The 15,241-nt window shown below is 41.0% G+C and overlaps 1 protein-coding gene across 1 annotated transcript in view; it reads right to left on the reverse strand.

The window, feature by feature from the left end:
- Positions 1 to 15,241, reverse strand: part of tspan9a (tetraspanin 9a) — a 388,713-nt gene that overhangs the window by 83,853 nt on the left and 289,619 nt on the right. The window contains exon 2 of the mRNA XM_020941181.2: positions 13,233 to 13,424. Coding sequence (XP_020796840.1) covers positions 13,233 to 13,424 — 192 coding nt within the window. The remainder of the gene's footprint in view (positions 1 to 13,232; positions 13,425 to 15,241) is intronic.

Raw genomic sequence — 15,241 nt, forward strand, 5'->3', positions numbered from 1 at the left:
AAGCAGCTCTGTTTCCTTCTTCCACAGTCACATTGGTTGCCATTAACTTCTTCGTGTGTTTTCTATGTATGAAGTGCAAAATAACTGTACAAATAACTAAAATCTTGCTCGGCACATCACCCCGTCTCTCCCCGTGCTCTACTGCGCATGTCTCCGGCATGGCTCCATTATTGGAGACCCGCACCCGCCCACTAACCCATGATTATATCAAAGTTAAATCTGCACCTGCCCGGACTCATCATTTCAGCCGTTACGACAGGACTAAACCAGAACTGAACCAGTCCGATGAGGTTCATTTGGTCTTCCGAAAATGTATGTTATTAGGATTGTTTTTCATACCTGATAGTTTTGACTGCTCACGAGAGGTCTTCCTCAGAGTGGTCACGTGATGTTGCTGTGACGTGTCTGGTCAGCTGTCAAGTAACTGTCAGGAAACTGTCAGGTATGAAAAACAAACCCTTGGTCTGAAAAAAAGAACCTAATAACATAGAACTGAACCAGGTCTGACTGTCGGGACAGGCCCAGAGGTGGGTGGGCCGCAGGAGAAAGGACCGGCACAGCGCAGCCATCGCCTGATCCTGGTTTAGTCTTGACCCGCCCTCCAGAATGTTAAAACCCACCAGTTTCAGCAGGACTCTGTGTCTTGTAGGATTACAGCAGATTTCAGGCTCTCCCAGGAGCGGGGTTAGGTGCATCAGTCAGGTATGAGTGGATGTCCGGCTACTGAAATTTAATCAATTTCTTCTCATCATTTACGCACTCACCTGCATTTAACGCATACGGGTAAGACGTATCACACTCACTAATGTAAATTTAGCATCATTATTTATTTTATTTACATGGAGATAAACTGTTTTATTGCTGATAACAGTGTATTACAACTTCATCTTAACCCTACATCCATGTGAACCGCACAGACAGCAGTGTTTTCTGCATTCAGGCTGCAGGTATTTGTTGTGTTTCCAAACCATAGACCGTAAATATGCACGGACAATGTGCCAAAGAATCCGTCCATATAATCACTGCTTCGTTTTATTAGCTGCAGGGTTCAAAGTGTGAGAAAAAACTTGCGGCTTATAGCCTGGAAATAGTCTGGATCTTTAATGAAATGAAATGAGCAGTTACAAATCAGCATTAAGAATAATTTTTCTCCTTTGACTGACATAATTTCTGATCTATAGAGAAACTTTACTTTTTGGCGCCCGCGTGGAATCGGTAACACATTAGAAAAGCCTGAACGATTTTGGAAAATTAAAACTATAGATGGTTTTTCAAGTGCTGTGCTTAAGATCCGATTTGCAACGTAATTTTAAACCAAGATTCAATTATAAGTTCATTTTGCACCCTTCAGAAGCAAGAAGATAAACAAACCACAAGCACTTTAAATTTGGAGGGTTTTTTGCATCAGTGACCTGGATCTGAGTCAGATGTTTACTGAAATTTAATGGAGAATATTACTTTATAGTTTGTTTTAGTCATTCAATTTGGGCGTAGAAGTCATCAATTTGCCTACGTAATTATCTACCTAGTCATACGGAGAATCTGAAATGAAAGAGGTCTACTGTCTTTTGGAGTCACAAGTGTGTCTCGCTGGACAAAATAGAAATTCAGAAAAACTGGCGCACAGCTCAGGCTCTAATGAAATCACAACAAGTTCAAATCAGTAAATACGCAGCTGTTTTAAAGGTGCATTGTGTAACTTTTCTGGAAGAAGGTCCGTCGCTTGCTTGTTTCTCTGGATATGTCATTGCTTTGCTTAAAATGTTCCACAGTGTGACATTAAACAGCTCTATTTTACATTTATTCAATTTCAGGTGTTTTTTTGCTCAGAAATACCAAGAAAAACAGGCGTTCTGATGTGAGTGGGGTCGCCTCTCCACAGATCTGACCTCTAACTCGGTATGGTTTGGTCTCCATGAAGATAGAATGGTTTAATGCCAATCTGTGGAACATTCTAGACAAAGCAAAGTTACACAATGCACCTTATGGCTACGTTCAGACTGCAGGGTTTAATGCGCAATTCGGATTTTTTTGTGAAATCTGATTTTTTGCGAGGTCATTCACATTTCCAATTAAATGCGACTTGTATGTGATCTCCAGTGTGAACTTTAAACACCCCAAAAGTGTCCCGCATGTGCACTGGAGGACACAATGACACCACACACAGCATTTACGGAAGTCGCTTAAACATGGACGCGAGCGTTATGAGCACCTGGAGATTACCGGAGCCAGAATATGTACAGAACATTTATTGTTTTAAGGAGGAGATTGAGAAGGAGAAGAACGAGGTTTTTGGCCATGGTGTTTTGTGGAGCAGTGGCAGCAATGTCCATAGAAAGAAACGTGTGGGTGCAGAGTCACAGCGAAGAAGTGGTGGAATTGATATGTGCTTCTCTGCTTCACTAACATGGGGATCAGACACAATTTTCGTCTTGACGAGAAGAACGTTTGTGTACATTTGTGACGTGTAGGTGGGATGAATGTGACCTTGGCCGTTGTTACGGCCCCAGGCCTTAGTTGTAATATTTCTGCAGAGTTCTCTTGATTCCTGCTGCACGAGCCCTGGTCTGTGATTGGTGGGGCAAGTCCACGCCCACTTCACCTGCAGCCACCTCCCCCTATTTAAGGAGATTACCATTGCCAACACCTGTTTGGGGCTGCTGGCCTTGGTGACCAGTCTGCCATTTTGGTTTTGTGTTTGTGTGTTAGTCTAGTTCTGTTTTGTGCCTTTTTTGATTTGGTCACTCGATTCTGTTTGTGGGCTTATGTGGTTTAATTTGGGGAACTTGTGTTTTAGTTTAGTGTGTGTCCCTAAGTTTTACCACTCGTTTTTGTGTAAGCCTGCGTGACCCCTTTTCTGGCACAAAACTCTGTTTATTCTGTTGTTCTGTTTCTTAGTTTAGGTTGTTTTCTGTATATTTTTAGTGTTTTGTTAATTTACCTTTACATTCCTGTTAATTAAACATTACTTAATTTATTCCATTTTACATCTTGGTTTTATTTTTGTTACTTCCCTCACCCAAACGAGCTGGGTCATAACAGCCGTTCAGACTGAAATCAAATGTCAAAAGATCGGATAAGTATCGGTTTTAGGAGCACATAACCAAGTGTCCTGGGTCGAATTTGAAAAAATTGTATTTGTGTCGTTCAGACTGTCATTAAAAGATCAGATAAAGGTCACATAGGGGCAAAAAAAATCAGATTTGGGTCACTTCAGTCTGCAGTCTGAACGTAGCCTTTGTTCCCTCATGATTGCTGTTTTTTTGGTGTGTTTATGCATGTTTGAGTGTTCCTGTATTGTCCTGCATTTGAGGCTTGAGTTCTTTGAAAATTCCTGCTTTCACTCACCCCCTGTCCACGCCTACTTTTCAACGCTTACTTATGACTATTTAAAAAAAAAGAGAGTCAAACTTTTACGGTTCAAAAGGTCACATGGCCATTGTTTAATAATAAATGAAAATCTGCTGTTTGCTACAATAAAATGCAATATCACTTCTGCAGCTTTGATTAAATTCCAGGTCCATTTCTATTATTTGTTAAATTTTGCAGTTTATCATGAACAACATGGAAAATTCAGATTGTTGTAGGTTATAGTTTAAAACAGGGATCCCTGACTTTTTTACGCAAACACCAGTTTTATATCCAATAATATTTCGTGGACCGGAGTGGGGGATCGTATGGGAGGTGACGTTTTAGTCCTGGGTTTAGACCTGGTTTAGACTTGGTTTGCTCATGGTTTAGTCCTGGTTTTAGTTCTGGTTTAGTTCAGTTTCAGAGGCACGGCCCATGCGGTGTAAGGGAGGGGGGGTTCGCGCTTTCGTGGCCCCGTATCAAATGACCCATGACCAGTGTTGGGAAGGTTACTTTTAAAATGTTTTCCCCTACAGATTACAGATTACACACCCCAAAATGTAGTTTGTAACGCAATCCATTAAATTACTTAAAGTGAGTAACGTAATCTGAATACTTTGGCTTACTTGATTTTCTGTAGAGAAGCAAAGTCTAGGATATTGTAACATAAGACTTTAATTAACCGTACTAAAAATATTATTGATAGAAGACAAGGAGACCCGTCCACGCAGCATGATTTAGTCTTGTTAAATCCTGTTTTAGCCCTGGTTTAGTCCTGGTTTAGACCTAGTTTGGACCTGGTTTAGATCTGGTTTAGTCCTGGTTTAGTCCTGGTTTAGTCCTAGTTTAGTCCCAGTTTAGACCTGGTTAAGTCCTGATTTAGTCCTGGTTTAGTCCTGGTTTAGTCTTGGTTTAGTCTTGGTTTAGTCCTGGTTTAGTCCTAGTTTAGTCCCAGTTTAGACCTGGTTTCAGTCCTGGTTTAGTCCTGGTTTAGACCTGGTTTAGTCCTGGTTTAGTCCTGGTTTGGACCTGGTTTAGACTAGGTTTAATCCTGGTTTAGACCTGGTTTAGTTTTGCTTTAGTCTTGGTTTAGACCTGGTTTAGTGTCCGGCAATGAGTGGAATTACCGGAAAAAAAAAAAAAAAAAAAAAAAAGGCATATAGCCCGAAATGTGAAAACAGGAAAATACCACCGTCTAAACCATTTATTTAAAAAAAAGTAACTGTAATCCAATTACCACTCACTGAAACAGTAACTGTAACTGAATACAGTTACTCATAATTTGTACTCTGATTACGTAACTCTGGTACATGTAATCTGTTACTCCCCAACATTGTTCATGACCCAGTGCTTGGTTATTTTTTCAAACAGAAAACACTCTGTTCCACTTTGTGATGTCATGCGGTAATACAGGAAGTGCTCCATTTTGATTCAAAACCACTTCACTTGAATCATTTGGATCATTTCAGACCAGGAATTACCAATCTCTGCTGAATAAAAGATAAAAAAAGGTAGGTGTTAACTTGGAAACTACTGCTTCATGACATCACAAGTTGGAACAGAACATTTTGAGCTTTGGAGATATAGATAAATGAGCAATAAAGGATTACTCAACATTTGTGAGTGAAACAAAACACAAATCCAGGTCTGTTTTTGAGGACGTAACATTATAACGGCTTATAGCTCACGATTTGCGTAATGTAAGACCTTTAACTCTAAACACCTGCAAAAAAGCATAAAATGTCTTTAATGAGAATCGTTTTTTTCTTCTTTTCCTCCTTTTCTCGGCGTTCCTGTTGTTAGGCAGGTGAGACGAGCCATGTCCAACTCAGAGGATTTGGAGGAGCTTTCAGACTGACGCAACAGCTTCAAGGCATCCCACTTTCTGATGTTAAGTACCGCGCGTCTAAAACTTCTCCCTCCATGTAGACTTTCTTTACATGAAAGCGTTTTTGTGTGTGTGCGCTAACCTCGCTCCTTTCATTGGCTGAACTTTTGTAATTAACTTGGGAAAGCTTAAAGATAAAACCACTTTGGACGAACTTGCTGCTATACACTGCCTTGTCGAGAAATGGGGGAATTCTTGTAATGAATAAAAGAACATGTGCAATTAGAGAACCCAGGCGTATTAGCTGGTTTTTACAGTGGTCTGAGATCTGATTAGAGGGAAAAGATAATATTTCAGGTCAATATTGGATTTTAAAGGTCTTATATTACGCAAAATTGACTCTTGTGAGGTTTAAGTCGTGTTATAATGTTGTTACCTCCTCAAAAACAAACCTGGATTTGGATTTTGTTTCATTCACACCTTTGAGTAATTTTATTTTTAGTCTGTCTACTTTTTACCTTTAGTCGAGTAAAGATTGGCAATTCCAAGACTGAAATTATCCAAATGATTCTAATGAAGGTGTATTAATTTAAAAACACAGTGGAGTACTTCCTGTATTACCACATGTAGGATGGGACAAGATCTCGTGCGGTAAAATCTCGCAAAACAACAAGATTGCACTGCAAAAAAGCTTGGCCAAAATGGAAGATATAAACACTTAAATCTATCAGAAAATGACTTAAAAGTAGTGAAATTATCTGTCTTTGCAGCAAGATCATTTTACTTGACAAGTCATCTTAAAATAAATGAACTCTAGACTAGAATGAATCAGTCTCAGAACTAGTAAGTAGATAATAAATCTGAAAACAAGATGAATAGCCTGATATAAGTTTTAAAATCTTGGCCAGATCAGACAAATTTGCAGAGCACAAAAAAGATCGGATTGGACAACAAAAGAGTTAAGTGTTGGTAGTTACATCTTACAGTTCCAAAAAGCTGTACTAGAATGAAAACAAACTATGAAATGAAACAAATAAAAAAATAGTGGGGAGACTTAATTCATCCATCCATTTTCTTGCACTTATCCAGGGCTGTTTTGCGGGGGCAAACAGGGGTCTAAACAGGGACTCCCAGACTTCCTTCATCCCAGACACTTCCTCCATCTCCTCCAGGGGTACTCTAAGGTTACGTTTACACTGAAATGAATCACTGTATCACCGTATCGGAAACTATTTGCGTCCAAACACGTCGTTTCTGTGTCCGCAAGTCTTCCCTATCCACACAACTTTGAGGATATTTGTTTACGTTTTACAGAACAGAAACTTAAAACCACATGGCTAATTTGCATAAACTAAGCTCGCTCCTTGTGCACTGATGCGGTTCAGCTTCTGTCGGGCTTAAAAAGGGCACGACTCAGTGGAATGTGTGAGTGTTCTTTCTGTGACAGAGGGGTGTTCTGCTGATGGTGAGTCTGTTCTGTGCAAGTAGTTTCCTGTTTGTCTTTGGTTTGTTTTCCGCAATAGAATCACGTGCCCGATGTTACAAACTCAGCGAATCAGGAAGGTGCAAGTCACAGTGACGTGGTCCAATAAGGACGGCAACTAGAGCTCCTACGTCGGCGTATCAACATTTTCAGGCGTCCACACAGTGCCAGATCAAATCCGTACTCTGATGAATTCGTGGGAGCTGGTGTCCCTAGATCGTTTCGTCTCTGGAGCTGTTTTCCGTTGGATTAGTGCGAACGAACACTGCATCTGCAATCAAAACGACTCGAAATACATACTAGTGTGGATGGTGCCCAAGGCGTTCCCAGGCCAGCCCAAAGACATAGTCCCTCCAGTGAGTCCTGGGTCTTCCCCGGGGCCTCCTTCCAGTGGGACATGCCCAGAACACCTACAGAGAGAGGCGCCCGGGAGGCATCCAGAACAGCTGCTCCCGACTCTACTCCGAGCTCCTCCCGTGCGACTGAGCTCCTCACCCTATTTCTAAGGGAGCGTCCTGCAATCCCTGCGGAGGAAACTCATTTCGCCCGCTTGTATCCGCGATCTCGTCCATTCGGTCAATACCCAAAACTCATGACCATAGGTGAGGGGAGGAACGTAGATTGAGCGATACATCGAGTCGCCTTTCAACTCAGCTCCCTCTTCACCACAACGGTCCGATACAACGACCTCATCACTGCCACCGCTGCACCGATCCACCTGTCAATCTCGCGCTCCATCCTCCGCTCACTCGTGAACAAGACCCCGAGATACTTGAACTCCTCCACTTGAGGCAAGCACTCTCCATCCACCTGGAGAGAGTGGGTTGGAAACTGAATTGTGAAATCTATATATTTATGTTAAGATCTTGTCTCGTCTTGCGGAAATTGTGTCTCGTCTCATCCCTAACAGAACAGAGAGTTTTGTTTGAGAGAAGAACTCAGCTTAAATATGCAGGGTTTAGACTCCAGGTCTGTTTGTGACAAGAAATCAACTTTATAACAGAAAATAGTTTAATATACACAGGCCCTTTAAGGTTTTACAGTCGTCTAAAACCTGACTCGAGAGAAAAGTCAGTTCTCGGGGTCAGTGTGGAGACTTCAGGAGCGTGTTGGGGCTGGATAATAAAATGCAGGTCTGACTTTCGCTGTCAGTTGAGAGCATCTGGTGCGGTTCCACTTGAAAGACAAATACAAATACGCTGCCATGTTCTCAGTGGCCTGTGACCGCAGAGTGGACGTACGAGCTCCGGAAACTTCCCTCACACATTTATGCTTTATGGATGTTTTCACTCACCCACACCACTAACAAAAAAAAAAAAAACTTGCTGAACTCTTACTACCACTATTACTATTCTTACCACTACTACAACTACTGCTGCTCCTCTTACTACAACTACTATAACTACTACTAGTACTATACTATACTTACTACTACTACTCCTACTTTTACTCCTACTCCTCCTACTACTACTACTCTTACTACTACACCTACTACTACTACAACAACTACTATTCATACTACTACTACGACTACTACTTCTACTTTCACTACTACAAGTACTGCTACTACTACTACTATTCTTACTACAACAACAACAACTACTACTACTATTCTTACTATTACTACAACTTCTTACTATTACTACAACTACTATTCTTACTACTACTACTCCTACTTTTACTTCTACTACTACTTGAACTACTACTACTCTTATTCCTACAACTACAACTACTACTACTTTTACTACTCCTACTAACTACTACTATTCTCACTACTACTACAACTACTACGTCTACTTTTACTACGACTACTACAACTACTACTACAACTAATATTCTTACTAACACTACACTTACTACTACTACAACTACTACTACTACTCTTACTACTACAACAACAATTACTACTACTACCACTACTATTACTACTCCTAGTCTTACTACGACTACTATTCCTATTACTTTTACTACAACTACCACCCTTCCTACCACTACTATTACTACTCCCTAAGCCTAACCCTAACTACTACAGCTGCTACTATTGCATGTCTTACTACTACTACAACTACAACTACTACCCCTACTCTTACTACGACTCTTACTACTACTACTCCTACTACTTCTACTACTACAAAACACACTGAAGCACTTCCTGTATGTCTTGTTTTGCTCACACAAAAAGAAAAAATAAATAAATACACTTTCTTGAACTTTTAATATCCAAGTTTTTGTGTCTCATTTTTCGTAATTGCATGTCCAAAACACTCATGAATTGGCCCACATTACTACAAGCAGTACTTTTTACAAGTTTTTGTTAATCTACACCAACTGTCAAATATTTAGTGTGTCCTAATGAGAGTCTAAACCTTTTATAAATGCACGTGTCTGAATCATTCACTGTATTGAACACCAGTCTGTGGCCTTACATCAGCCCTCTCTTAAACGATTTTTAACCTTGTGAGTAAAAGAGCAAACCACAGATACAAGGAAAAACATAAGATTTTAAGACTGTGGCGAAGAGACGGCGCACGACAAGCTAAAAGTTGTGAGCTGTCAGGACTGTGGCGCCCCTGCTGTCAGCCGTTTCCTGTCTACAGTAAAACGACTCACTTTGATACTCGAAAATGTTTCAAATATCAGAGCATTGCACGTCTAGTTTAGATGCAACAGAAAGCTGGTTACACAGGAAGAAGAGTTGTTTTTACTATAGCGACATCTTCACCCAGATCCTCCCTGCATGAAACAGACAGAGGACAAATTGTATGCAGAATATTAATGAGATGCTGCAGTTATCGTATTTTTTTGGACTCTAAGACGCGCTTTTTTAATGGTTTGGGTGGTCCTGCGTTTTATACTCCTATGTGACTTAAATAATAAAATGTTCACACTGAAGTCGTGACAGTCTCTAGTCTTGTGTGTCAGTATCTGCTGCTCCTGTTCCTCCTGTACCACTGCCACTTCACTCTACTGCGCATGTCTCCTGCAGAAAGAGCCTCTGTCCTTCTGTACCACTTATTAAGACAACTGAGAAGACTGAACACAAATGCCCCCAAAAAGAAAATCATATTCTGCAGATTACAAGCTGCAAGTAGTGAAATATTCAGCCGAAAATGTTAATCGAGCAGCAGAAAGAAAGTTTGGAGTGAGCAAGAAACTTGTGACACCGGGAGGATGCACCATGCAACCTGGAAGTCACTGGATGGATCGACAAAGCCTGGACTTCAGTGACACCAAAACCATCCTGTCGGGATTTAGAAAGGCTGAAATAATTCTAACTGGAACTGATGCTGAGTCTGACAACAGTGACACAGAAGAGGAAGCGGCGCTCTGTTTACCTCCGGAAGTCACGGAGTTGCTCAGAAGTGACACCGAGGATGAAGATTTCAGTGGATTTAGTGATTTGGAGTGAGATGGAGAGTTTGGTAAACTTGTTCTGTTCTGTTGTTTATGTTATAGTTTATCTGAAGAACTGTTCATATGTGACGTTAACAGTCTGTTGTTCTCTGTTCTATTGTTATTACTAGAACTTGACTTTAAAGATGAAATGTCGGTTCAGGTTTCTGATTTTATAAAATAAATTTCCCCCAAAAGTGCAACCTATATATGTTTTTTTCTTCTTCATTATGCATATTTTGGTGCAACTTATATTCTGAAGCCACTTATAGTTTGAAAAATACGGTAATTCTTTTCACTGTTTCCTGAGTTTGTATCTCGCACTTCTATGTCCGTCACTCCACCTGCCCCTGATGCTCTGTTTTACTGGAATGTTTGAATAGGACTGGGTCAATATAAGTTTTTTTCTTCCTTCTCCTTTTCGAGAAATGTGCTTTTCTGTTGTTTACAATGTATATTTGAATTTATTCATAGACAGACCCTTGAGATGCAGCGTCTCGCACAGTATATGTTGTATGTATACGATTATTATTTCTGTCTTGGCACAAACTCAAAATAACAAGAAATCCATCAATCAGTTGGCTGTTGCCGTGATGTTTTACTGTTACGATCTGACAGAGCAGCTCAGAGTCGCACGGACAGCTCACACACGAGGATCTAAAGTTGGGTCTCCGAAATCAGAGAGCAGCTTAAATCAGGGAAATTATGCTGCGGAGTGTGGCGGCTTAAGACATATTTTCATTCAACTCTAAGAGAATCATTTTAAGTTTGAAATAAATTGCAGTGTCTGGAAATCGTTGGAAACACTTAATCAGTCTTTTTCAACCAAACTCCAGGACGTCAGGATTCGACTGAAATGAATCATAAGCGAATGTCGTCTGTCTGAAGTGAACGAAGCCTGTTTGTGCGTTCGTCAGCATCAGCTAAACAAACTCTCAGACACACTCCGGTCTGTGTGCAGCGGTCAGTGTGAAGGACTCATTAACATAAACATGAGCTGAGGTGAGTTTATGCAAAGAGTCGGACATGACATTGTAAAAAACACTTTACTGTACAAGGGTTGTTTGTGAGGTACGATATTTTAACTACAACTACTCCTACAACTATGCCTGCTACTGCGACAACTCCTACTACAATAACTACTACTACTATTACAACTGCTACAACAACAACAACTGCTGCTGCTACTACTTCTACTGCGAGTACTACTACTACACCTACTACTACAACTACTACTACTCCTGTGCCTACCGCCTATGACTACTCCTCCTAATACTACTACTACTACCAGGCCTACTACAACTACTACTACTCCTACTACTACAACAACTCCTCCTACTACTACTAACTACTACTTAAACTTCTTCTACACCTACTGCTACTACTACAACAACCACAACAACACAACAACTACTACTACTACTACTACTACTACTACTAGGTCAACTACTACCGCACCCACAACAACAACAACTCCTACTACTACTACTACAACTAAAACTGCTACTACTCCTACTACTCCTGTGCCTACCATCTATGTCTACTCCTCGTCCTACTACTACCAGGCCAATTACTACTACTCCTACTACTACAACAGCTCCTACTACAACTACTACTACTACTGCTACAACTTCTACAACAAGTCCTCCTCCTCCTCTCCTCCTAACTACTACTACTACTACTACTGCTACAACTTCTACTACAACTCCTCTCCTCTCTACTAACAACTACTACAACTCCTACTACTACTACCTACTGCTACAACTTCTACTACAACTCCTCCTACTACTACTACTACTACTACTACTACTGCTACAACTTCTACTACAACTCCTCCTCCTACTACTACTACTACTACTACTACTACTACTACTACTACTAACAACTACTACTACTTACTGCTACAACTACAACTCCTCCTCCTCCTCCTACTACTACTACTACTACAACTACTGCTACAACTTCTACTACAACTCCTCCTCCTACTCTACTACTCTACTACTACTGCTACTAACTCCTCTACAACTACTACACACTACTACTACTCTCTCCTACTACCAACTACTACTACTACTACAACTACTCCTACCTCCTACTACTACTACCTACTACACTACTAACTCTACAACTCTACTACCTCCTCTACTCCAACTACTACTCTACTACTGCTACAACTAACTCTCTACCTCTACTACACTACTCTCTAACTCTACTACTACTACTCCTACAACTTCTACTACTACAACTCTACTCCTACCTCCTACTACTACTGCTACAACTTCTACTACAACTCCTCCTCCTACTACTACTACTACTACTACTGCTACAACTTCTACTACAACTCCTCCTACTACTACTACTGCTACAACTTCTACTACAACTCCTCCTCCTACTTCCTACTACTACTACTACTGCTACAACTTCTACTACAACTCCTCCTCCTCCTCCTACCTACTACTACTGCTACAACTTCTACTACAACTCCTCCTCCTACTACTACTACTACTACTACTGCTACAACTTCTACTACAACTCCTCCTCTCCTCCTCCTACTACTACTACTACTACTACTACTGCTACAACTTCTACTACAACTCCTCCTACTACTACTACTACTACTGCTACAACTTCTACTACAACTCCTCCTCCTCCTCCTACTACTACTACTACTACTACAACTTCTACTACAACTCCTCCTCCTCCTCCTACTACTACTACTACTACTACAACTTCTACTAAAACTCTCTCCTCCTCCTCCTCCTCCTCCTACTACTCCTGTGCCTACCGTCTATGCCTACTCCTCCTACTACCAGGCCTACAGCTACTACAACAACAACTACTACTTCTACTCCTCCTCCTCCTACTCCTAGTACTACTACTACAGCCTCAAGAACCCAGGGCCCATTCATTTAAGAAATGTGTGTTGTCACAAATGTGTTTCGCACCGTGTCATTACAGCGCAGAACTCATGATTATTTTAATTCCTACATCGTCCTCGGTTCATGATTTCAGTGGTTCAAGATCTTAGAGCTGCTCAGCACATTTTCCAAAAAACCTCGACTTCAAATCAATCAATTCAACGTGACCCCGGGCAAAGAAATATTATCATTACCACTGCCTGTCTGTATGTGTCTGTAGATGTGAACAGAACAAAAATAAATAAATAAAAGTACTCACGCTCAGGAGCAGGCACTTGTTCTCCTTTATGGCGCCGAGGCAACCGAGGAAGCCCGTAACCATGACGATGGCTCCCACGGCGATGACCATGTTGGCGGCCGAGAGCGAGGGGAATGAGGGCGAGAAGGTGGCGAAGCTGCCCTGCGACACGGACAGCCAGATGCCCACCCCGAGCAGGCCGCATCCGCACAACTGCACACAGAAATAAAAAAAACACACAAATTAAGAACAGAGGTGACAGGGTGAATCCGCGCCGGGACGGTCTATTTCGCTTCGGGGCTGACGGCAAAAAAAAAAAAAAAAACGAAAACAGTTATTTGCATCTTTTTCATGTCTGGGAAAACGCAGACGGGCCTTGACAACAGAGCCGAGGCCAGCGAATTGAGGCTGGCATTAAATAAGCAATGTCGTTTTTGCCACGGCTGCCCAAACCCTCTGGAACTCTCTCCGTTTTCACATCAGAAACTCACTAAACACCTTCAAAACTGCTCCAAACACGCCTTTTCCTCTCCGCCGACAGCTTCCACACACGACTGCTCCTCATTACCGTGTTTGTCTGTCTTGTCCTTGTTTTAGTTTTACTTTATTGTCAAACGTCTTTGTGTGACCATAAGAAGTGCTATAGAAATAGTGTGTTTATTATTAGTCAGAGGTGGGATCAAGTTGTTGTTTTACGAGTCTCAAGTCAAGTCCCAAGTCAATACAGGCAAGTCTTGAGTCACTACCCCATAATTATTTATTCATTAATTATTGCATTTATATAGCGTCTTTCAAGATACCCAAAGTGCTTTACAGTTCATTATTGATTCACTCAACACTCAGTGGTGGTAAACAAACACTGTAGCCACAGCTGCCCTGGGCCAGACTGACTGAAGTGAGTCTACCAATCTGCACAATTGGCTCCTCCAACCACCACCATCACTCACACACACACACACACACACCACTTCCATACTAGGCAATGTAGGTGAAGTGTCTTGCCTAATGACACAACGACACTTTTTGCGACTGGTGCCCCCCTGTGGCACCTGATATTCCCAGTGGTCTCCCATCCAAGTACTAAACAGGCCCGGACTTGCTCAGCTTCTGAAATAGGCCACATAAGTCCAAGTCAAGTCCAAGTCGTCTGCTTTGAACTTCAAGTCATTTCAAATCTTTAGATTTTTTGCAATCTATATGACTTTTAAGCTAAATTGTTCTTAATGTACTTCAAAATCATGGTATATTTATACATGAGTATTTATATAAGAGTTGTAGAAATGCCAATTTTTCCTTTTTAAATGTCTTGACAAGATCTTGGGTGTGAATCATTACAGTCAGAATAGAAATAATTCAGATTTAAAAGAGCTAAATAATGTTATTTTGTTGCGTCGTCTACATTGAAATGGAAGAATCATGTTCTTTGTAGTTCCGTCTGTTTTACTGTACTGTACTGTGTATTACTGTATTGTACTGCGTTGTACATTTGAGGATACATTATCACAGTACTTCAGTTCCTCCCAAAGTGATAAACACAGAAGTGCGAGGGACATGTTCCTGTAAAATTAACCATCACATGTATCAGCTGTAAAGAGAAAAGTATTTTCTAAAAGCATTAAAACTTCTCAAGTCACAAGGCTCAAGTCCCAAGTCATTGACCTTCAAGTCCAAATCAAGTCCTTTTTATCAAGCCAAGTCTCAAGTCTGACTCGGGTCCAAGTAATGATTTGCAAGTCCCCCCTCTCTTATTAGTACTACAGTTTAAGCGTAAAACTTCATGTTGAAAGTGTTTTGATAACTTCATTGGCATTGGAAGCAAGGCGAAGTCAAAGTTTTGCTCAAGGACACAACGACAAAACGCATTTTGGGTCTGCCTAGTGAGAAACTCCACGCTACCGGCAATGCACTAATTGGCTTTTAAATACTCCTGAGGCAAAACGTTATCTAACTCAAAGCAAACTGATAAAACACAAGTACTATGAGCCTTGAAGTTAAAAGGAACAATATCAGGACTAAAGCATGACTAAACC

This window comes from Boleophthalmus pectinirostris, unplaced genomic scaffold (genome assembly GCF_026225935.1).
Source record: "Boleophthalmus pectinirostris isolate CB_2022bp ecotype Guang Dong unplaced genomic scaffold, ASM2622593v1 HiC_scaffold_2, whole genome shotgun sequence".
NCBI classification, from domain to species: domain Eukaryota; kingdom Metazoa; phylum Chordata; class Actinopteri; order Gobiiformes; family Gobiidae; genus Boleophthalmus; species Boleophthalmus pectinirostris.